The following is a 24734-nucleotide window of genomic DNA, read 5'->3' as shown; positions in this document are numbered from 1 at the left end:
CCTGCAGCAGTTTATGAATTGACGTTGCATTCAACCAATAAGGGGTCAGTCTAGCATACCACGCAGAACCGTGCAATTTCGACGTGCGTAATCAATAGACTGCGGACTTTTATGGAAAAGAAAAATTGTTTGGATTAGTTGTTATAGGATCCACATAGAAGTTCTCTTTTCAACACTAACCGTACCACGACCGGTCAAATGACCAGTTTCATATTTAATGAAACTAGTATTTTTATTTTTATTTTTTAATTACTGAAATTATACAGATGTTTCCATTAGAATTTATTCAATAAATTTCTTTATTCAAGCACGTGTTGTTATAAAAATTGTAAAAAATCTTAATAAGTTCAGTCTTGTAATTTTTATAAAACAATGTATATCCGACACATTTTGTACCGTACAGGTACGGTTAGTATTAATCATTTTAAGGAATTGAAAATAATGTGAGCCTTTTTAAATTCTTTAAATGTCTTTACGGTTTTGCTGTGATCTATTTTAATCATAAATGCATCAAATCCGCAGTCTAGTAATCCAAAATAGAAACGTCAAAAATCGAATTCTGCTAGTCCACGCCGCGCATTAATAATTTAACAATTTTCCTACACAATGACGATCTTGATTCTCCTGTCATTATAGTATTCGAGGTGCGATCGTAAAAAGACTTTGTTAGTTTCCCTGCGACAGTATCAGATTAAATTTTATGACTTTAATTTTCTTCTTCTTCTTTCTCTATGATCAGATCTTTGCAATTTGACAAAAAATTTCGCGTCTACCCTTCGCTTTTCAAGCCGTATGACAAATCGCAGAGCGACGCGAACACGGCTCTACTAATTGTTTATAACACGTATCGAGACATTCGCAGCTCGACGAAATTGGCAAACTGATACACAAGTGTAGGGTAAGGGGTCCAATTACTGTGGAATACAGCGAAGCGATCAACGAAGCCGTCAAACTCGATCTTACATCTTCGCAAGGAAACCGACAGAGTACGGTTTATTTTCGCGCAGTCCAAAGTTCCTTTTCATCAAGAACAATAGTAAGAAAGTGCGCTCGAAAGTCGGAAATAACAATTCTTATATTTCTACGGAAATGTTTATGGAAACGTTTGTTACTTGTCGACGAGGTGCTTCCGATGAAAACGAGACTAAACGGGGGCGTCTTATTTGTATTTTCAAGCTGTTATTCGGCGAAAGTAAAAATACTTTCATCTCTGACACGAACGGTGATACCGGCAAAATATGTTACAAAAATATAGAGTCGCCGAATTCTCGTCGCGTCCGATTTTATTTGTTCCCGGCGGTTCCGTTGTTCGTGCCTAGCAAATAAATCAGCATCCCCGGAGACGAGAGTTCCACCATTTTGGCGAGATACTAATTTCTACATGTTTCGCTCGATTCTGACCTAACTGCCGCGTAAGTACTCCGCGAACGTTCGGCCACAGACAGCACATCGTGACAGTCGTTCGAATCGCTCCGGATGCTATTTACAATTTACGAATTGTTTGTTATGCTATAGCCTAGAGTTCTCGATTCTGTACGGCGGTTGTGGATACAATCGGGGAAGTTCCAGCGTTGGTACGTTTCCTTCCTCGTGACTAAACGTTGTATTGTCGTATCCTAATTCAGGTTTCCTGGTGATGTCTGACCTTGGAGGCTCTTCCTTAGACGCTCCGTCCATCAGAAACATTGTGAAGAAGAACATGATGGAGCCTGCAATGATAGAAGAAATATATATATATGCACTTGTAGCTCGAAAGACGTTCAACTCTTTCGAATATTTTATTATTATTTAGTGATACCAAGCATTTCAATCCTTGCGTTCTGCACAAGTAACTTTTGCTTCACAGATTTACATGTTTTCAGTTTCAATTGTGGACAACAAATTGCCCGACGCTCGATTATAATGTATTATTAAGTGCAAGTATGAAATTAATTTCTATTATCCTGTACGAACAAGGTTACGGTAATCATTTGCAAATGAATTCCATCAATATTAACAGTTTACCGACCGGTAGCCTATTCATCCACAGACGAGATAACTATAGACAAGTATAGGTAAGTATAGTATGATAGTATAGTAGACCAATCACCCAACGTATTTTTCTGTTTCACGTTCGGGGGCCTCTAGAGCCCCTTTACCATTTCGTGTCACATCCTACTAATATCCTCCAATGGCGCTGTTGCTGATTGTTTTGTGGGTGTTTTACGCACGCTTTGCGTATGTTTTACGGGTGCTTTGCAGATGTTTTTCGGATGTTTTGCGCAAAATAAAAAAAATTGTCATGGTTCTGAACATGGCCATGGTTCTGAATTTGGCCATGGACATGGTCGTGAACATGGCCACGGTTCTGGAGATATTGTTTCTTGTTTTGCACAAAAAATTTCCAGAACTGTGGCCACACGCGCAAAACACGCGCAAAAAAGGCCCAAAACACGCGCAAAACACGCGCAAAACACACGCAAAACACACGCAAAACACGCACAAAACAGTAGAAAACAACATTACATATGTCATCTCGGGGATACTATGTACAGGGTGTTGACTATAGGTAGGAGAAAATTTAACAACAATATAGGACGAAAATGAAGAGTAAAAATATTATGTTTGCGGTTTCATTCTTTAGTTATTAACAATTAAAAATCCGCCTAAGATGCGGCAACCCAGCAAAGAGAGATGCGCACGTCATAGAGGCGCGCGACAGTCACGTATCAAGTGACAGAATTCGGCGTGTAAACCGTTTGATTGTATGATTCCACATGCATTTTCGGTTCTAGCCGAATTATTGGTTAAAGTGTGTGACGTCAAAGCCTAATCATTGGATGCAAGCTAGGATCCCCTTTGATGTGTGACTGTCTCGCGTCTTTATGACGTAAGCAACGTACACCTCTGTTGGTCGGGTTGCCGCATTTTAAGCGGATTTTTAATTGATAATAACTAAAAAATGAAGCCGGAAACGCAATCTTTTTATTCTTCATTTTCGTCTTATATTGTCACGGAGAACCAGCCCTTAAATTTTCTCCCAACTGTAGTCGAACACCCTGTATAATGGAGCAAACAAAAGAATATTATGTCCTTTTAATTCCATTACGCCTGTTACGCGAGTGCATCTCAGGAGATGTTTCTACGTGGAAAAGCTTCACCACATGCATAATTTCAGAGGAATTCATACTGAGATCATTATTCTATATTTTCGCTTTTATTTAAATATATCATTATCAATGTTATTTTTTTTTGTGAATATTGCGTATAATTACATTTATTTACACTTCATTCCTCATTTTCATCAGAAAAATGTTTATAATCTATTGGTTATATTTTCGTACCATAATAATAAATTATTAAAAAAATTAATTTCCGTACCAAAGACGCCAACGTTGAACAAAGTTTACTTTCATAATTGATTTGTGAATTGAATTCAATCAAGACTGACATCCAATCGTGGGAAAAGGATAGTACAAACGGTTTTGAGAGTAACATCAACCGAGCCAGTTGTGCGGGGATTAAATCAATGCGCGCGGCGGCGGTTAAATGGATCGCGAATTGGTTTGTGGATTATCGTTAAATGATTTCTGATTACTCACTGATGCCATAGAATCCAGCGTAAAATATATAAAGTGATTCCCGGAAGCCAACGGCCATTCTGGTCGGTTCAACGAGTATCGGCAAATTTCCGCCGATGTTGTTCATCACAAATAAGAAAGCACCAATAGTGGTTGATCTGAGATGCAGGGGAACTATTTCCACCACTACGGCGAAGACTATGCCGAACCACATCTCGGCTGCAATTGGAAGTTAAAAGTTAACAGTTAAAACATTGAAAGAATGCAAGGATATCGATATCTGTATTATTTGCAATCATTGGGATTATTAAAATGATTAAAATCATTAAATAATCCCTGTTTCTTACAATCCACAGAGAAAATTTTTATTTTGCATAAGGTTTTACTGTTATAATGATTTATCTAACCAAGTCCAATTTCTTCGCCGTGAGGCTGAAATACATTATTATTATTACTGTAATTTATCTGCAAGGGCTTGGCGAGTACGTCACAAAATGAAGTAACTTTTCTGGCGTGTTTACATAAAATTATTATTTGGGAAAAAATGTGTAACGCTTTTAAATACAAGGACTATGTTACTCACCGAAAAAGTAAGAAATGCCAAGAGTGATCATCGCCCACAGGGGGTTGAAGTACACAGAACCAAATGCGAACGGTGTCGCTATGATTTGACTAATAGCTAGGCAAGCCACCCTCGATCTGATTCCCATTTTCGCCACGAATTTGTCACTGACAACGCCACCGACCACGACACCGATGCTACCTATCACAATTGTCACAGCAAACAACCACCAGCCGAGATCGTAGTCAGGAAAGTAATCTCTGTAGTAAAGATCACAGTTGTACGCGAAACACATGCCACCTGGAAATGAGAACAATAGTTTGACATAACAAGAATATTTATACAATAGCGATTTTATCTCCACAGTGGACAAGAAATTACAAATTAACAGGTCAATCCTGTCACTCTACGTAAGATGTCCTTCCGGTAAGGGTTGCGAAAGAAATTTTTAAAAGAGGGTGCTAATTTATAATGACTTATCCGGTATTGAACAATGCGAAAATGCTCAAGATTTATTTATTAATAAAATATATACTGCTTCCAATTCTTACATGAAGTTGAAAACGACAATAAATAATTTTTTAGAATATCTGAAAATGAGAAATATGTTTTTTCCAAACTTTCCAAGTGGTGTATCGGAGGAGTCTTTTTAAGGTTAAAAAGGCCCCCAAAAATGTTCCTATAATTGATAATCCTACAAAGAAATGATTCCGTTAATTTACTGGGATTGACTTGTGAATTTAGCACATTGAAAAATGCGTTAGGAAATAAATTAATATAGCAGATAGCAGATTAAAAGAACCAAACGTGTCAAAGTGTTAAGACGTTCGTGTCAGACGGGAAGGTAAAATATAGGGAAATGGACCCAATTACTGTGGGGGTGTCAATTACTGTGCCTACATTAATTATACTTATTTTTAAAGCATAATGAGTATTAAAAATGAGATATTAAATTTTTTTCAATAAAATCAGTTAAGTCTTATATATCTGTTTTTTAATATTAATAATGCTTTAAAAATAAGTATAATTACTATACAGTAATTGGGTCCCTTACCCTAGCAAACCAGTGTCGGATCACACGGGCAAGGAATAAACTAATCACATGGACGCTAATGCTTTGAATGCATTTCAATCGTTTGAGCCAAGGTATTGCCCTTTACCGCAGTGTCTGATGCTCGCAGCCAAGCAGAGAACTATAATCCTCGGCTGCAGGATCACTTTCCAAATGGGTACTTTTTTCCCATCCTTGTTCGTTTCCTCTTCGCCGATCGTCTTTCTCTCCGGTTCGGATAACGTCAAAGTGAAAGCTGCTATAATCAGCCCGATTATTCCAGCCCCGTAGTAACACGCCCTCCATCCCTGTAGAAATCAATTTTAACGCAAACGAGTACGCGGTGCGTTTATGGGGGCAAAACGAGGAGCACAATGACGTTCCAGTGAGAGAAGGCTCTACAACTTTTGATCGGTTTTTGTCGCAGAATGCCGGACATATGTGCCGTCGCTCGAAAAGTTTATTATTAATGGACAACGGATTTTATGCATTTATAAAAAAAACGAGTAGGTGTGATTCAAAATAGTGAAAACATTGGAGCAGTTTAAAAATAATCTTATATATCATTTCCAACCTACTGAACATGTCAAGCAAGTAGTTTGCTGAAATTTAGACTTGAACATTTTTATTTCACATAAAGATCCGCTGTCTAATTACTACATTGGTGCAAAAATAATTGCAGTTTCTTGCTCTTGAATTTTAAATCTACATATTTTGTGTTATTTGCCTTTGTTTCTCGAGTTGAACATTTTCGGAGCTAGACTCGAAAAAAGCTTTTCGCTATTATCCTAAAGAAATATGCAAGTATTTTTTAATGTATTACTGAAACGAATGGAATGTTGTCAAATTTGTTTGCTCAACTATCAGCTACATGGACGGAAGAGGATTTCTAGTTATATTTTAAAGTTTCACGGAATCTTACCAAATTTCCAATGTTCAGTGCAGGTACATAGCGACCAACAGGAAACGCTATACCATAACCACCGTAGATTCCCCAGTTGAAAATCGACATGACAAGTCCTCTTTGTTCTTCAGAGAACCAGTCCGACAGTAACCCTGTAGCCAGAGGATTGCACCCAGCCTCTCTGCACGAGAAGACGAAAGTGTGAAAGAGAAGGTAAATTGACTACAGGGTGTCCTAAAAATGTTGCATTTCCTTGAGAGGGCTGATTCCCGAGTTCATTCGAAGTAACCTTTCCCTTTGCGAAAATGTTCTCCGCGGCTTTGTTAAGGAGTTATTAACGAAAAACACAGACCAATCAGGGCGCGGCTATAGCGGACAGATTCCGGCTCGGCCAATGACAACGCCGCGCTCAGTGGAACTTATCGCCGAACTAGAACTCGCCCGCTATAGCTACGCTCTGATTGGTCCGTGTTTTTCATCAATGACTCCTAAACAAAACCACGGAGAACATTTTCATAAACGAAAAAATTATTTCAAATCACCTTAGGAACCACCCTTTTCAAGGAAATATAACATTTTTGGGACACCCAGTATATCCATTGGAGAATATACAGAGTGTTCATTTGAAAACTTTCCAGCCGAATATCTCGAAAAGTACGACAGATATTAAAAAAGTGTAAAACACGTGTCCAAGGATTTCGAGGGGGAAAGAGGGGGGTAGTATCAGTTTTTTATTTGGGCGGCGTTTTCAAGATCATTTGAAGATCAACTTTGTTTTTTCAAATGAAAGCCTATATTTTTTATTATGGGATTTTATTGTACGTAGAAAGACCAGCAATTTTCGTATGATACTTTTTTTTATCAGCGCACTAGTTTTGGAGATATTTAAAGAGCAGTAGAGCGAGGCATATTATTGTGTAAAATTCTTTGACGCAAATCGTTGACGTTTTCCAGTTGTACTAGCACGTACCGTTTGAAAACAAAATTATCCTCTAGTGATCTTTTGTTTATGTTGTCTGTCTTTCAATATAAGATTGTACTATTTAGTCAAGTGGGAATAATCGTAATAAGACATACTATATCGTAGTACAATTAATTGTATAAAATGGTGTATTCTTTAGAAGAACGAGTAGAAATAATTTTTATTTATGGAGCCGATGGGTGTGCTCGTCGAACTGCTGCTACGTTTAATGAGAGACATCCTGATACACATGTTTCCCATACGTACGTGTTACAATTAGTTGCAAAGTTTAGGAAAACTGGATCGGTGACAAATTTAAAAAGAAACCAGCCAAAATTCATAAAATAAGCTGATCAAATCGAAATTATAGGACAGTTTACTGTGAATCTTACTAGTTCAATTCGACAAGTTTCAATGGTAACTGGTGTATCAGTGGGATCGGTGCACAAGTTACTTAAACATAACAAGTTTCATCCTTATGAAATGCAGTTGCATCAAAAGTTATTAGAAGATGACTTTGACAGGCGGATTGAGTTTGGTGAGGAATTAAAAAATACGATCAACGTCACTCCTAATCTAATTAAAAACATTTGTTTTACGAATACACTTTTTTCTTAAACAATGCTGTAAATCGTCATAACTGTCGTTATTGGAGTGACGAAAATCCACATCTTATTAGAAAAAGTAATACTCAATAGCCGGAAAAAATAAATGTTTGGGCAGACATTTTAGGAAGTGCTATTATAGGTCCTCCGTTTTTCCAAAAGAATTTGAATGGCAATCTGTATTTAAATTTACTGGACGACATCATTGATCCACTTATAACAGAAAGTCTTGAAAACTAAAGAGATGAAAAAACGGCAATTTTTGGTGAAATGAAGAACTTTTGTACTTCCAACATCATGGTGTTCCCCAGTATTTCATGTTACCAGTGGTTAAACAATCGATTCCCACTAAGATAGATCGGTAGAAAAGGCGTTATTGAGTGGCCACCAAGATCACCAGATCTAACTCCAGTCGACTTCTTTTTATGGGGACACTTAAAGTCGGTTGTTTATAAAACACAACCAGAAAGCGTCAACGATTTGCGTCGCAGAATTGTACAGGAATGTAAAGCTATTCCAACAGATACCTTAAAAAATGTTCGTTCAGAATTTAAGAATCGGATCTATTATTGTTTAGAAAACAACGGAGAACATTTTGAAAATTTGTTATGGTTATAAAGAAATTACAAACTTTCTCGCAGTATAAGTATGACTCGGTCTCCTTCTCTTTAAGTATCTTCGAAACTAGTGCGCAGATAAAAAAAAAGTATCCTACGAAAATTGCTGGTCTTTTTACGTACCATAAGATCCCATAATAAAAAATGTAGGTTTCCATTTGAAAAAATAAAGTTGACCTTCAAATGATCTTGAAAACGCCACCCAAATAAAAAACTGATACTGCCCCCCTCTTTCCCCCTCGAAATAATTGGACACGTGTTTGACACTTTTTTAATATCTTTCATACTTTTCGAGATATTTGGCTGGAAAATTTTCAAATGAACACCCTGTATATAGGCATACAGTAAACTTCTGTCTTCTTCTAAGAAATTATCAATGACGAAGTAATTGTAGTGCAAGAGGTTAATGTTTGAACATTACAAATTGTTAACAAATTAACAAATACAAACGTTAAAAAATATATTTTTTATATCGTAACTGTAATAATTTGATCACCTACTAGATTGTATAGATTCAATTGCATTTGTCTTACCCTGCAGCTAATATCATTCGAAGAAGAACTAACTGCCAGTATTCCTTCACTGCTCCCATCAGGATTATCGCGATGCTGAAGATGAAGGTGCAAATTGTCAGCAATCTTACCCTGTGAAGCAAACATAGATTCCAGATTACGTGTACCAACGTCAATATATTTTAAGAAGAATTTATGGTCGATAACTATGGAGATAGAAGTTAATCTGCAATCGCAGCGAATTCCTCTTGCATTTATATAAAACAAACACGGAAGAAGCAAAATAATAGCACACATCTTTTTGACGTCGTGCATAACCACGTTGGAGTAACGCTATTGCAGGAAGTTATAGTTACGAATGTTCTGTTTTATTATCCCTCTGAATCGAACGATAGTGATCTTTGTACTATTGAAAGACTTGTTTGCGTTAATTGCAAGATGTTGGAACCAGATATTATTATTTCTTCCTTTAGCAATTTTAATTAGTTGATACATATGCATCGATACCCTTTAATTCTTCGGATGCTTCTACTGGTTTATATCACATTAATGCATAAAATCCACTGCTTATGGGAAACGAAGGCTTGCAAAATACAAATTTTTTCTTTTGAATTTGACGCTATCACGCGTCATTCTGAATTATTCATGACTACGTCAGAATAAAACTACGATTTCATTTCGCAGTTGTAGTAGGACATAATCAAATTGCACTGTCCTAACATATGTACAGGGTGGTCCACGCAACTTGCACACCTATATAACTTCCAAAGGATGCGTTGCACGAAAAAGTTTTGTATACAGAAGTTGCATGGTCTAAAGGGGTAAACAATTTAGTGTATTTATTTCTTTTACAGGTGGAAGTGTTTCGGAGATTTGAAGGTCGACTTTGTTTTTTTAAATGAAATACTATATTTTTTATACCAAAATATGGAAGAATGTCGAATTCTGAGTAAAAAAGTATTGACCTTCATTAGCCCTAAACCTAATAATTAACTAGTAATTTCTCTTTATTTCCTGAAAATTTTCTTCGCGTAATATCAGGTTAGAAATTCAACCTTATCATAGATTTTCGCAGGACAGCGAGTTGTCGTGTTTATAAACATTGTCACGTAAACATCTCGCTGTCCTGCGGAAATCTGCCATAATGTTGAATTTCTAACTTGATATTACGCGAAGAAAATTTTCAGGAAATAAAGTGAAATTACTCGTTAATTATTAGGTTTAGGGCTAGTGAAGGTCAATACTTTTTTACTCAGAATTCGACATTCTTCCATATTTTGGTATAAAAAATATAGTATTTCATTTAAAAAAACAAAGTCGACCTGTACACTTCCAACTGTAAAAAAAAATAAATACACTAAATTGTGTACCCCTTTAGACCATGCAACTTCTGTATACAAAACTTTTTCGTGCAATGCATCCTTTGGAAGTGATATAGGTGTGCAAGTTGCGTGGACCACCCTGTATATATTCGATCAAACGATAGTGATCTTTGTACCGCTGAGAAACGTATAACACGTTAAGACTTGCAAAACACAGATTTGCTTTTAATGCAGTCGTGTCATTATAAATTTACCGGAACCGATAGGAGGAGCTAGAATCGCGCAGGAATCTCAATCTCTTGATAAATTTTTCTATGAAAATCTGAATTTGCGTAGAGTTTCGCAGCCCGTTGCAGAGTAAATACAGAATGGTTATATAATATGATAAAAGATACACCGTCTGTCTAACGGTGTGTATAGTTGTTTTCCTTATGAACGTTGATCATAGCGGTGGCATGTGGCGTTTACAGTTGCGGACAAAACTTGAAGACGATCAATTTCTAATTCTAAAATTCTAATACTTGTTCAGAAACAAAATCTAAACCTTTGTTATTAATACGTAATTAAAATGATTAATGTACAGACATACAAATATAAAAACTCCATTTCGGTTTTCCGTATAGTTCAAACCGTATTTTCGTCGAAAGACAAAATTTTCAAAATTGCAACGATGCCTCAAAGAAAAATTGTCCAATAATTTGTCTGAATATATAGGGTGATCGGTAATTGGTGGTATGCACAACCCAAAAAGGGGGTAGGTATACATATACCAATATATTATTTATACACAATAAATGTGTATACGTATAACTATATTATCATACTTATACCTATATAATAGTGTTAAAGTATTGTTCGCAACTGTATGTTGGCGAGTACAGCGACAGGATCTGCGAACGGCGTTGCAAAAAGGCGTCGCAACGGTATTGGCAACCTCAGCAACGGTACAGGTTGTGTAATCCCTGGAGAGGTAATTTAATAATGATTCGTCGCTAAGAGATACCTATTATATTTATCAGCTGCGATGCCCAAGGCGACACCGACGATCGTGAACACGGCAATGAAACTCGGACCGGCTAAGATTTGATAGTCCAGACCAAGGCCGTTGTAGTTCCATTCGCAATAACGTGTGCCATTCAGCTCCAGGGACTCGCAGCTGCAAAACGAAATACCTTCAGATCGCGTTCGATTTGGAGTGAAAGTGAAGCGGATGCATTCAGAGATTCTATTCGCATGAATGAGTAACCCATTGTCAGCGAAAGCGCTGATGCAAGCATGACGCGTCGCGCTGCCAGGATCAATTCTTTGTATCCTCCCTGAAGGGCATACAGTGGCCCCTACAAATATAACTTGCTCCAAAGAACAACCAAAAAGTAACAAATTCTACGTGCAAAGTAATTCAAACTCATTATTAGACTGTAGATCTTTACGGAAAATACAAATTGTGTGCATCGACTGTTTCTTTCGAAATGTGCACGTTTCACGTTCTTATTTAACAAGAGTACAGTAAAGTCTTGATCCAAGCCGAACGGAGCTACACGATCTTAGTCAGTTCGCCTATTCCCTCCACTGTGGGGAATACCCCGCGAGGGGCCAAGAAGTATAAGCTGGTTCGGTCGCCGAGCAGCGTAAAGTGTGAACATGCAGTGTAATCCAACACCGGGTCGCGGGTATATCGGTGTGAACCACTACTAATCCCATTACAAGACTTCTTTATCTTTTACTATTTTTTATGGGACTTTTCCCAACTTATTCGTGGCATTTTTCTGATTAAAATGACACCAAACACGACATAATTTGAACTGTATTTAGTGGTTTAATTGACGGTAGATGCGGTCACAAGAAAATAGTAGCCTTACACGATCTATGTCACAGCACGATCCCGAGGATGGGGCTTAGATCAAGACTTTACTGTAGTGAGATTATACTGCAGATCTTTATACAAAATTATAATGAATGTGCAGTGCGCTTATTCATTAATAACGAAATTAACTTCTGGAACAATCCAGTAATTCGATCTATTATATATTATTGGATTGTACATAGATCTTTATGCAAAATAAAAATTGTATGCATCGACTGCAAGACACAGTAACTGCGTAAAAATTTATTTCTTCTCTGTACAATTTCAATAAATCACGAACGATATCGATTTCTTAAATTCTATTGATGTTACCATTTTGTGTCCATTTTGCGCAGTCTATTAAATTAAGAGACGTTAAGGAAAGAAGATACGCTAGAGCGTGAACAACACACAGCCAAAGTTTAAATTGTTTAAATTGATGTGTGGTAAATAAAGTTGGACAATGGAAACTTACACGCTCTGGTTCTTGGCAACTTCGCATTGAGTCGGGAGTTCGGCGATGGATAGCTTTGTCGAGTTTAATTGACAGGAAATGTCGCCATAGTGTAAATCTTCCGCCGTGGCTTTGCTAGTGACACCTTGAAAACGAAAATAGGGAGACGTTGTTGCCTTAGTCGGTACAGAAATCCCCGATTGGAATTCACCGGCTCATAAATACAAAGGAAATTAAGCGTACATTGGTATTCTGCACGGTGTTCTACAATCTAGAGCACACTTTAATTCTGCCATACGTTCTGATGCAGGATTAAGCTGTGGTAACCTTTTTAAATTTTGTATTGCAATCTACTGGAAGTAAATCAAATTTTTCTGGATCTACCACGTGTAGAAAGGTTACAAAAGCCATCATTGTAACAAACTGTGGTAGTGTCTAACATTGCCACATCAGACTTGTATAGGTGACACGATTTTTTTACCGATCATGAAAATCAATTTTTATTGCGATCCATTAAGTAAACCTAATTTTCCTAGATCTACTAGGTGTAAGAAGGTAAAAGAAGCAATTGTTATAATAAACTATGAAAACCAAGTACTCTGCCACGTCAGTCATATATGGGTGACATTATTTTTTTGCCAAACATGAAAATCAATTTTATATTCCAATCTACTGGAAGTAAATAAAATGTTTCTTCTACAAGGTGTACGAAGGTGAAAAAATCAATTGTTATAGCAAATTTTGTCTTTTATATTCGTCTTTTATATGATGTGACTTTTATAAACATTGCTGTGGCACTGCTGATTGAGAAAAGAGAAGACTGTAGGGGTTGAAGGACTACCATAATCGCTTTGCAAATATTTTCTTAAGGGACGAGAAACACATGCAGTATTATACGTATCACTTACCAATTAAATAATGACCCAGCTCTCCAAGCACATACCCAATGGAAACTACGGCCAACGCGTACGGTTTGTATAGGAATTTGACCTTCTCGAACGCCGAACTTAACATTGTCACCTGAAAAAATAATAATTCTATCCTAGTTTCACGGATTCAGACTTTCATCATGGTTGCTGTTACTGACCCTCGCTAGATGGATGCTTTCGACAATTTAATCATGGCTAGACACATTCAAATTTTTAATGCATTTATTTTTTCATACATTGTTTAACCTATTTCTTCGAGATCAATGTTGATCTTCTTATTAAACTACTATACCTAATAATTTGAACTGGCTACTACAAATTAGAATTTAGATCGAACATTTGTAACTCTGAACATTTGAAACTCCGAGTTTCGCCATTCCAGGATTAAATTATGAACTCTTCTACAAACTTCTAATTTCTGAGCCGTTTTATAAAAATTACAGCGAGGGAACTGTTTCTTTCACTGACTAAAATTTTCTTGATAGTTGACATAAAATAATACTAATTCGTCTTCTTACAGGATTCTTTTCAATTTAACGCTAAATCTACCGTCACCGGTCAAGTGACCGGTTTCAAATATTTTATTTTACGATTATCGAGATATTTTCATAAAAATTGATCCAATAGATTTTCTACTTAATTATATATAATATACCAAAAATCTCACAAAAACTAAATAAGTTTATTCTTTTTACTTTTACGACGTGTACCAGCGACTTTTAATACACGCTTGGTTCAAAGTTAAAAATCGTTGAAAAATGTCTGCTTCAGTAAAAAAGTTCAGTCGAAAATTTCAGATGAGAACATTTTATGACAGAAAAACTTGGAAACCAGTAATTTCGTCTCGTTTCACATTTCCAGTGCAAAAGCGACAAACTTGGGCGTTCTTTTCGCCTAATTCCTCCCCCCTCCCCCCATCGCGAGAAGCGTGGTCACTGTGCGAGCGCGTTGGCAGAGAGGAGACGGCAAACGTAAATATTTATTTCGGTGAATGAATAACGTTCGGTCATGAAAATGTCGGTCAAATTTAATGGCATGTAGCGCGACACGTTAATAGCTTGCTGTAAAATATGGATTGCGCAACGCGCGGAATCATGACTCCGCGAGCCCGCATTAATTATCGCGAGAATTATGCTCGGCAAGGCGTTTACATACTTGTTAACGTTTACTCAATCGTAAATATACCGCGGCCGATTGTATCTCCCAACGGTGACGCGTTTATGCGAGGGGGAAATCATCGTTATTCCGTTTTCCGGCGAACCCATCGTCGCGCATTCGTGTTTTAATATTGACGAGGCAATTTACGGCTCGCCGGCTCTAAATTGCAACCAACGATGCTCCTACGGAGAAACGGGACTGGCGAAAGTAACGCGCGTTGTGTCGGGTAACAACAAATTGGCGGAGCAGGATTTATTTATTTCTTCATTCATTTATTTTTATTTCTTGCTTTAGGAGCTAGATTGAAAAGACGTTTTTCATCCCTTACGACAGGTATGGTCAACTGGTGGCTCGCGAGCCACTGCGAGTTGTCTTCCCACTCCTGAGACCCCCGACCATGCTCCTATAGTGTAGCAGAAGGGGCGGGGAGCTAGGAACTTATGCATATCGGAGGTTGTCTCCAGGAGACATAAAAGCACAGTAGGGTAATATGAAGTGACCAATTGTCGGGGGAACCTGTACACTGGTAATGGCCAAGTGACGTCGGAGAAGTTGCCCAGGCCTGCCTTACGATCATAGTCGCCAGATTAAGACTTGTCTCTCACTATACCCTTCCCCTTTTACGACGCTATTACCTCATGCTTCCGCCCGGTCACGTGACGCGTTTCGTCTCTGTTGTGCATGCGTCGTAATGTCACGTATCTAATCCGGTACTGGCAGAGAGAGGATAACTTTTTCTTCTCGATTAGAGTCAATTCCGCTGTAATGACGACTCTGTTTACGATGCTCGAGCGAACGTTCGTCCATCCTTTGTTTTAGACACTATGAAATTTTTGTGTTGCAATTCGATGGATTATTTCTATGTTTTAAAATTATTCATTTCATTAAGATCATGTTGTAATTTCAAGTATTCGTTTCTATGTTTTAGATACTACGATCTACGAGGAGACACATCCACCTGTGTACAACCATTCATCCTAAAGATTTAATGCAATAATGCAATTATTAATTTAAGGGTGCCAGCTTTCTCAACGAAACTTAATACAACAACAATCTAATAAACGTATGAGAACATTTTCGCAGTCTTTCAACGTTAAGTTGTGTCATTAGCGTACGGTAAAAACGTGTTGCACTGTTGTTGTTATTAGTTTCGAAAGCACAGTCACGTGGAACATCGTGAACGTCGTCGTTCGCAATGTTAAACGGCAATTGGCTGCTTCTAATTGAGACGAAGCCAATGAATTAATAAACAACGTGAAACCTCGATTATGACAGTCCGTTAAACGTTAAATTCTCCATAGAAATGCTGTCGTGCATTTCTGTAGGACGTTAACGTGCGTGCGTGACTCGGTCGCCTTGAACCAGAATCATTCAAACAGAACAGAAATTGTCGTTTTAATCATGTTAAGTATTTTGTTTATATTAATATTAAAATTGTTTTTATGGAACGACAAGAATGTAGTTTGCAACGCGAATGCCTTACGTGAACTCAAAATTTATTTCGAACTTGCACTCGAATAAATTAACTTAATTAACAAGGATGATAAAGCTTCGATATTAATTGTTATTTTTAATCAGTTTTTTTTACCTAAAATTGCTTCGAATCCGAGTAGTCTTGTTTTAACAAAAATTAGTTTTTTTTTAAATTTCATTTTCATTATAGATATTTATATATTTTATGTATAAACATAAACAAGATTGGTTGTTATAAACATACATATTTAAACAGGATTTTGGTATTTAAGGTTGTTCTCATTGAATAAGGTTGAATATTTGACTGACCGTTGGTTTCTTTGCTATAATAAACTATAGTCTATTTGAAATATCAAATTTGATTTATCAGTACTGTTTCGATAATATTTAATGAAAACTACCAGCAAAATAAATCCTTTGTCGCGCCTGGTATATTCGCATAATCGCAGCATTGCGTGCAATGCAAATAATTGTACAATTATCGAGCGTTAAAAAATATTCTCCGTAACGTCCAACGAGGTAAAAAATGTACGTATTAGCCAATGAAATACCACGGAATAGAAGACAACGGTGATTCACTGCGGCAACTACGCCCGCGAACAATTTGCATGATTCTTCGTCTTGTACGACGTACGATTTATGATTCTATCTTTTACAAATCATCGTGAGGCCTGCAAATACCCGTGACGTATATGGTAAAAACGATAATGCGACGGCAATGTAACGTAGCTAATTGCAACAATGTACGTCCTATGGCACTAGTTACCACTCGAGGACCTGTTACTCAACGCACGATCATTTACCGCAATTAAGATCCATTAGCAGAATCGGTTTTCGCGAAATTTCAGTGTTAACGACGAATTCAGCAACAGTTTACACGGGAACTTCAGTTACTGTGCGGGTACCAATTACTGTGTCTATATTAATTATACTTATTTTTAAAGCATAAAGAATATTAAAAAAGAGATATATAACGTAAAATGCTAATGCTAAAATACATTGTTTGATAACGCACCATTTCTAATAATTACTTCTTCAAAATTCCTTTCTGCCTAACGGAAACATTTGTTAAAATAGTGAGCCTAATTTCCGGTTTTCGTAAATTGACTCTCAAAAACAGCCATTTTTTTATAACAGTCGAGTGGAAGATCGAAGTTATTAAGTCGGTGAGTTGGTAAGTCGCATTTCCAAGAACAAATAACAATATTTCTAATTAGTTAAATAACAATATTTCTAATAAGTACCTTCCCGGTACAATGATTTTAGAAAGGATCATTAGAAGAAGAAGAAGAAATTGGTGACTGACTAGAAACAATAACAAGAGACGCCATTTTTTGGCAACGTCCGTGAATCTTTCAGAACGATCTGTCGACGATCGACAAAAAGATCCACAGTCCAAGGACTTTTCTAGATCAGTTGCTTTCGATGAGAACCGAATGACCCTGGAAGAGTGGGAATCGATCAACGGATCATCGACCCTTCCAAGGAGGATCCTGACGTCATTTTGTCTTGAACCCTCGAAGGATACCAGGATTTTGAAAGTACTTCCTTGGTGTTACCTTTTTCTCTCGTGCTTCGTTTGGTTCAATGTGAATGCGGCTTGATCGAGACACTGTGTTTACGCTAAACTCTTCTGTGTCCGTGAACATTTTAATGGATCTTGACATCTTACCCGGACGCCGACTACAAAAGAATTGTCTCGCCAAGATTATGTAAGAATTTTTTTCAAATTTTCAACAAAGAGCCAGATAAAGTTGCAGCACTCGTTAAAATTCCTACAGCTTCTGCGAAGTGTGTCTTTTTTTACTGTCAACGATTTTTGACGGTCTGTCTTCTCTGCTCAAATGTCCTGCTCTTGCGACCATGATTGATGAGTTTGTGGCACTATCTTTATTGTAGCGTGTGCGCAGAAATTACCGCACAGTTTTTATTCGCAATAAAATTTACTTAGATAACTTATAAACTCTTTAAATAAAAATAGACTAATATTAAATAACAAGGCTATTGAATTTAAATGCAGTTTGACACACTGCACTTGTGCTGCAGGCAATTGACTTGTGCAGAATTCCCTAACTTCATATATTTTAGCGATCACTAAATTTTTGTTAATCTCTTGACGTATAAAGACGTCTTCGATACGTCACGCGTTTCTTACGTTATCGAACTCTTTTTTTTTTAATAAAAATTTTTATTATTTTGAATAAAAGTTACCCATTCAATCGACACGATTAACAGTTATTGATTCAATTATTGCGGCGAAAGTTGTGAAATAAGTTGCTCACCTTTATCAAACAACTGTCGTCGCCGATAAATTATGTTCGCGCAACGGTGTACATGCCAATTTTTCCGTTCGAAGCGGGAACAGTCTCATTTCCGTTAAATGAAAACACGGTACTCGATGCTTTTTCACGGTGCACGTCATTTTATATTCATAGACATGCTAATGTTTCGCGATATCGTCGAATCAGGATTTGTTACGCATTAGTCAGTTTTTTTTTTCTAATCATCGTCTAACTCTAACTCCACCCAATGATTTGTGGCAACCGTTACGAGCCTTGTGATAACAGAAAAATGAGAAAAATAAAGAAAAATATTTCAAAATTTTAAAAAATAAAACAAAAATAAAATTGAAAAATAATTGTTTCTGGAAATGTCAATATCGATCGATGCTGCAAACGTGAAAAACTCAAAAATGGAAATGACGGTACGTAAACGAACAAAACATTCAATTTCCACCATAATACAATCGAGAAACTCGTAACATGTTGACAGAATATGTTGATTATAATCGGACTGTGGGCTTCATACATTTATAACAAAATTGAGTAAAATTGGAGAAAATATATTCAGTGTGTTAAAATTATTAAGAAAAGAGAAACATTTCTGTGTCTCTTGCAATCATTGCGGACAATTTTTATTTTGCATAAAGATACGCACTAATTATAATAGTGACGAATAAGTTGTATTTACAACAAAGTTGTGTTTCTTTAACGTTACTGTTACAAATAACATATTGCACATGGAATGTCCAATCCAATGATAAGAAAGTTCTCCAAGAATGAGCGATTGTACAATGATAACGCGAGTGTAAGAACGAACAGACCGCGCTATTGTGATACACTGTCGGACCGAACAACCTGTACCGTTTCTCAGTGATTAATTGGTACGCTCAAGGAGAGTCGGGAAATGTATTCCGTCCGAGTGTCCGTTTGATTGCGCAAAAAATCAGGAAAAATATATAGCAAGAATACGATTAGTCCTGCCAGTCGTATAACTGATAAGGATCACACGCGATCCTGTCTCCGTGGTGCTCCATTTGTTATCCCCGTTCTACCGGTTTCTCCTCTAAACGCTGAAACGGTTCTATAAATTTTCACGGACGGTATCGACGTACTTGAATAATTGTAACCGAACAGTAGTGATAAAATAGCGGCGAACACAATACTTCGCCTGTGATCGAAACGAACCGTGTCTTCGATCGATTAGTCATGAATTTCTTATCTCCGTTTGATATGAACGAGAGCAACGAAACTATTCTGGTTTTCGTTGTTTTGTCACCAATTTTCAGGAATTTTTTTCGAGAGAACTATTCAACTTTTGCATTAGAAGTTTGCGTACGTATTTATGGGTACTTGAAGCACATGTGTGATCTTTTTAAAGTAAAAATAATCAAAATTCCAGGAGTTGTATACTTTTCTTTTATAGAGTATGTTTTGAGAAACGTATGTTAACCGTCGGCACGATTCCGGTTCGTGGCTATGGTTTGTATCAAAGTAAATTTAAAATCTTGATTGTTTTCAAAATGGCGATACTCTGTACGCTTTAAGCCGGAGAGTTCCCAAGGATGCGATGCCTTCATTGGGAACCGAATTGCAAAACATTGTTTACAGCGGACGGTGCCGCCGTCGCGTTTAAACATGCAAGTATTATATGTAGAATGCAGAAATTTCGCAGGGTAATTCGGACCGGAAACGGAAAACAATAGGTATATTTGGTTTTCTCAGAATGATAATACGATCCTTTACTTTTCGATTTACAAATAATGCATTGTCAGCAGAAGTTACGCGCGCGTTCCTGCGATTTCCTCTCAGTCGGAATTGCGGCGATTGCGGCCAATTAAAATTTTACTCAAGACACCATTATTCAGGCTGTTATTTTACCACGGCTAATTAAACATTCCGACCGATCAATAGTTTATCGCATTCCGCGGAAATCTCGTGAGTCAGTGGAGCCACCGCGGCGATGCGATGGTATCGCCCCCGCGATGTTTAATATAATCTCGAACGAATTAAACAGTTGTTGTTGAATGGAGAACAAGGAAGACTGAATACGATTCCCCACGAATCCATGAATTTTATCTCGAGTTTCATGGAAATCAACTTATGAGAAGTTCCGATGCGATTGCCTGAACACAGCGTTTCCCTGTTCACGCGTCCAATGCCGTGCGAAATTCAACGCTTCCGGCAAGAACCTTAACCCTGAATTGTCGATCTTGTGTCCACGTACCGAGTGGACAGTCAAGAACATCATAATCAATCGAGTAATTCAGCCAACTGCACAAAATTCGCGACCAATGAATCAGCATACACTCACTCGCAATAATATTCGGACGCTCTTGAAAAGACCCCATAACTTTTTCGATATTGCATCATATCATTTGGATTTTTTTTTCCAGAAATTAGAACAAATGTTCTACTATGTGGCGTGAAAAAGAAATCTGGAAAAAATTGCAATTCGTCGGAATTGCAGAAAAAATGCTAAAAGTTCTTCTTTGCAACTTTTTTATCTGAGGAAATATCGAAAAAATACATCTTGTAGATCTTGTAGATCTTTGTTCCTTAAAATTCCTTGTCGACTGTTGTTTCTGCTATTTAGTTTACGAAGATTGCAGCGTGCAAAGTATTAATAACTTTTTGTAAAAAAGTTGGTCGAACTGGAACCTGTCGCAGTTTTTATTCCGTCGCTGGCAAAAAAAGCGCAGCAAGTAATGGAAAAAGTCGAATGGCATCGCTAAGTGGATCTCCTCATGCTTTTTTCGCAAGCGCGGCGTCGGATTTGCGATGTACAGTCGCGGGTTTAATACGAATGCTTGTAGAATAAATGTAGAATTGTGTTATAGTGTTTGTTCAATTTTCTTTAGACTATTTACGCAAACAGCGTCGATGTTAAATAGTATTTCCTTATTCTTCTACTGTCTCTTTCACATACAAATTGCAATGCAATTTAAATTGTAGTTTTCATTAAATTTGAATTCTTTTTAATTTTAATTTTAATTTTAATTTTAATTTTAATTTTAATTTTACTTTTAATTAAATTATAATTTTTTAATCCTTTGCGGTCGTATGTCTACTCTCAGCCACCACAGCAAAGAACCATATTGATCTTATATTATATTAAGTTGACAAGAAAAATATAAAATATAGTTTTTACATAACATAAAATTAAAACGTATTATCGTGTTACATACATCTAAAGTTCAAAAAAGAATTAATAAATGTTGTTTTTCCTTCATCATCTTGCATATTATGTATTATTGTTCGTTCAACGAAAATTAATTCCGACCAACATGACACCTTTGTATAAGCTTAATACGACAGCAAAGGGTTAATTTTAATTTTCTATTATTTAACAATTTTTTTTATTTAAATTTAAATTTAAATTTTAACTTTAATTTAATTTATAATTTTTTTTATTTTTTAAAATCTTATTTATTTCCCATATGTGCTCTTGTTGCAAACGCGCAAAGTCGTGATCGCGGCGCGATAAAAAGGGCGTAACTTGTCCAACGAACGGACACTTATGCGAACAGCGACAGAAGAAGTTAATACTGACGATTCAAGAACGGGTTCCTGCACCGTCAGATCTCTGCCGGTCGAATAATTGCACGCGGCACTGCGCTTTTTTTCCGCCAGAGATCGATCGCAAAGGATAGCTCAAGAACGGAAACAGGAGCAGCGGCGGCGATGACAGAAGTACGATTAGTTGACGGTATGGTTTTCTATAATCACGGGCTGACATTAAATCGAAGGACGTGCGTGCCTCATGGGCGTACACCAGGTAGCTGGCATTCTGATTGGACAGAGAATAGCGGGCCCTCTCAAATAGTCAGCTCGCTCTAGGCACAGCCAAGTACGCACACTATCATTGTTCATTAATGGATCGATTAATAACCTCTATTTTTGCTCGATCGATACCGCCCCTGTTTTCATTGACAGGTTTATTAGCGACGGTCGGTCGCTGCTTTGTCCAGCTTCCACAATGAAACTGCGTTCGATACAATATCCGATTGATTTTCATAAGTGTACTGCGGATTTTCATGCGAAATAAAAATTGTCTGTATTAATTGCACGAGAGCTACGTAGACACTTGTTTCTTTAATAATTTGATTGGCTCGAAAAGAATACGCTTCATTATTTTGCATTTGACGTAGACAAATTTATTATAAATATCCTGCGGGTCTGTATGCAAAATAAAAATTGTAACAAACAGAAGACAATTAGAACTTTCATTCGTCCTTTTGTAATTTCTAATTCTAAATTTTAAATTTTCGAATTCTTTTAATCCGTGTCATTTTTGTCATCAATGCATAAAATAGCTTATTTCATTTGATTTGTGCGATCCAGCATATTCTATCGATTGATCCTTGTGCGAAATACAAATTTGTTGTGTCAATTTGCAGGAAATCGAAACTTCACGTGGCCAGATTAGGTAAAGCAAGTTCGCCGACTTTTTTTGTGACGATCGCACAGATCATTTTCACGTCTCGAAACGATCTCCTCTTGATTAAGTACCTATTCTTTGTGCCGACACGTGCCGCACTCGGGAAGGTTAATTTGAAACGTTTGCTGCATCTTATTGGCAGATCGCATCTATCTTCAGACGTTTAAATCAATTTTCAATTGCATGAAAAAAAATGTAAAGAAAACCTTATTAACGTGAGAGAAGACATCCATTTAGATCTTCGTCGAAGAGTAAATACGATTAACACTTCCGCGACCGTAATAAAAATCGTTCTATCGATCTATTAACAGGCTGTAGATCTTTATGCGATTTTAACGACCATCTTACAGATTCCGGAGTTAATTGAAATCTCGATCGAGTTGATCATACCGAACGAATGATTTCATAAGCATAATTTAGAATTGAAATTAATTATAAAGTAAAATTAAATAATAAATAAATTGTAATAAATAGTAATAAATAAATTAAATAATTAATAAATAATAAATAAATTGTAATAAATAAATTAAATAATCGCAGTCGAAGCAGACGATTTTCCTTCTGCATAAAAATTACTATTAATTACATGTGCGATAAAGACCGAGTAAAAGTGAACCATGTAAATAAAGCACTACGTAAAAAGAGTCCCGGGTGTTTTCTGACATATTGTTTCGACAGTGTAGATGGCATGGCGCCGACAGCACAGAAGTGAAGATCGAGCGTGCACCTGCAACGATGCGTGCGCAAGGATTCAAGGGTCTTGAACCGCAACGGTTCATTTAGCGTGCGAATTTTTGAAAGTGCACGCGAGCGGGCAATTGCAACCACTCGTGCACAGTATCCATTTACACTTGTGCAACACCGATTGCGCAAATAATGCAAAACAATACTGCACCAGCGATCGTTGGTCCGATCTATGGCTGCGGCGATCACTTATCGACACAGGTATCGAGGCCCGTACCGTTGTGAATTATTATTCGATACGCTGTTAAGCTGAAACTCGACGCGAGTAAGCTTTTCGTAAGAAAATCCGTGAGTCGTTCGCTCGGAATGAGTTCCGGAATGCAAAACGTGCGCGCATGATTTTACAATCGCGCGTGTCCTGTTCTTTTTTTTTTTGCATTTCGAATCCTATGGAAATCTGCCGTAATTGCTCCTCGCAATTGACAATTCTTTCGCGGAGCTTCGGGGAAAATGTAAATTGTGAAACTTCTCTTTGTGTGTCGCACATTAACAATTCGAACGCTGCAGATTTAATAAATGCTAAGATTGAAATTACCACTGTAGATGGGATTACAGGACACAGAGTTTTTGATCTTATCGTTGAAATTATAATGATCCTTTCGTGAGAGATTACGAATAAATTTCTTCATTTCTTCACACATACAGAGTCGTGCAAGATCTAAATGAATTCTGTTGTCGTTTTGTAGTGATCACTGGACTGCGGATCTTATGCATCTATGGTAAAAGTATAATAGTTCAATCATAATTTTAAAGCTCGATGCCTCTACTTTCGCGAAGCAGTGTTCATTTTTACCTAAGATATTTTTACACGGCGGTGGGAAACTGAAAAGCAATTTTTCATTAAAAAATGCTGCGAGTTCAAATGTCTCCAAAAACCTTCGGAAAATTTTCTCGTAAACTGCCATAGATTTGAAGATCGAAGATTCGTGACAAAAATAGTAAAAATATTTCAAGAATTTAGAGATACTGTTGTACAGTTTTCGACAAAATTATTAAAGGAAGAAACAAGTGTCTACGTAGCTGCCGTGTCTGGCAATTAATGCAATTGTTATTTTCCATAAAAATCCACAGTGCAGTAATTAGTCGCGAGGATGGACGCTGCGTTGCCGGATGGATCCGCATGATCGATACTTACGCGTTTGCCAGCGGTCGCCGCACGGTTCCGGTTTGGTAACTCGCTTGGAATTCCTGGGACGAACAATCGGTGGAGAGTTCACTGTTCAATTCGGTTCACGGCACAATGGATCGGGTCTGGAGGAACGTGCGAACTCTCGGGTACGTGCACCGAGCTAATATGGAACGCATCGATCCCTCCGACT

General features: G+C 37.2%; 1 protein-coding gene across 2 annotated transcripts; it reads right to left on the bottom strand.

Moving 5' to 3' along the window:
- Positions 1 to 468: 468 nt before the first annotated feature.
- Positions 469 to 24732, bottom strand: LOC143352318 (hexuronate transporter). 2 transcript variants are annotated; one of them, XM_076784657.1, is made up of 11 exons: positions 24551 to 24732; positions 13300 to 13411; positions 12413 to 12536; positions 11098 to 11250; positions 8794 to 8904; positions 6096 to 6258; positions 5283 to 5481; positions 4144 to 4422; positions 3582 to 3779; positions 1481 to 1709; positions 469 to 1443 (listed from the first exon to the last, which is right to left on the bottom strand). In XM_076784657.1, the coding sequence occupies exons 2-10, from the start codon at positions 13403 to 13405 to the stop codon at positions 1510 to 1512; spliced, it is 1533 nt and encodes a 510-aa protein (XP_076640772.1). In that variant the 5' UTR covers positions 13406 to 13411; positions 24551 to 24732; the 3' UTR covers positions 469 to 1443; positions 1481 to 1509. The 2 variants fall into 2 exon arrangements, with proteins under 2 accessions (XP_076640772.1, XP_076640773.1); XM_076784658.1 differs by lacking the exon at positions 24551 to 24732 and adding an exon at positions 18234 to 18252.
- Positions 24733 to 24734: the final 2 nt, after the last annotated feature.

This window comes from Halictus rubicundus, chromosome 3, assembly GCF_050948215.1.
Source record: "Halictus rubicundus isolate RS-2024b chromosome 3, iyHalRubi1_principal, whole genome shotgun sequence".
NCBI lineage: Eukaryota > Metazoa > Arthropoda > Insecta > Hymenoptera > Halictidae > Halictus > Halictus rubicundus.
Note: the sequence above shows the minus strand (reverse complement) of the source record. Positions and strands in the feature narration are given on the sequence as shown.

Excerpts from the sequence above, each read along its gene's own strand:
- LOC143352318 (XM_076784657.1), bottom strand. The coding sequence starts at position 13,405 with ATGTTAAGTTCGGCGTTCGAGAAGGTCAAATTCCTATACAAACCGTAC. Across the intron at positions 11,251-12,412 it reads GTTGCCAAGAACCAGAGCGT|CTGCGAGTCCCTGGAGCTGA; the intron begins GTAAGTTTCCAT and ends TTCGTTTTGCAG. Across the intron at positions 8,905-11,097 it reads GCAGCTGATAAATATAATAG|GGTAAGATTGCTGACAATTT; the intron begins GTATCTCTTAGC and ends TTTGCTTCACAG.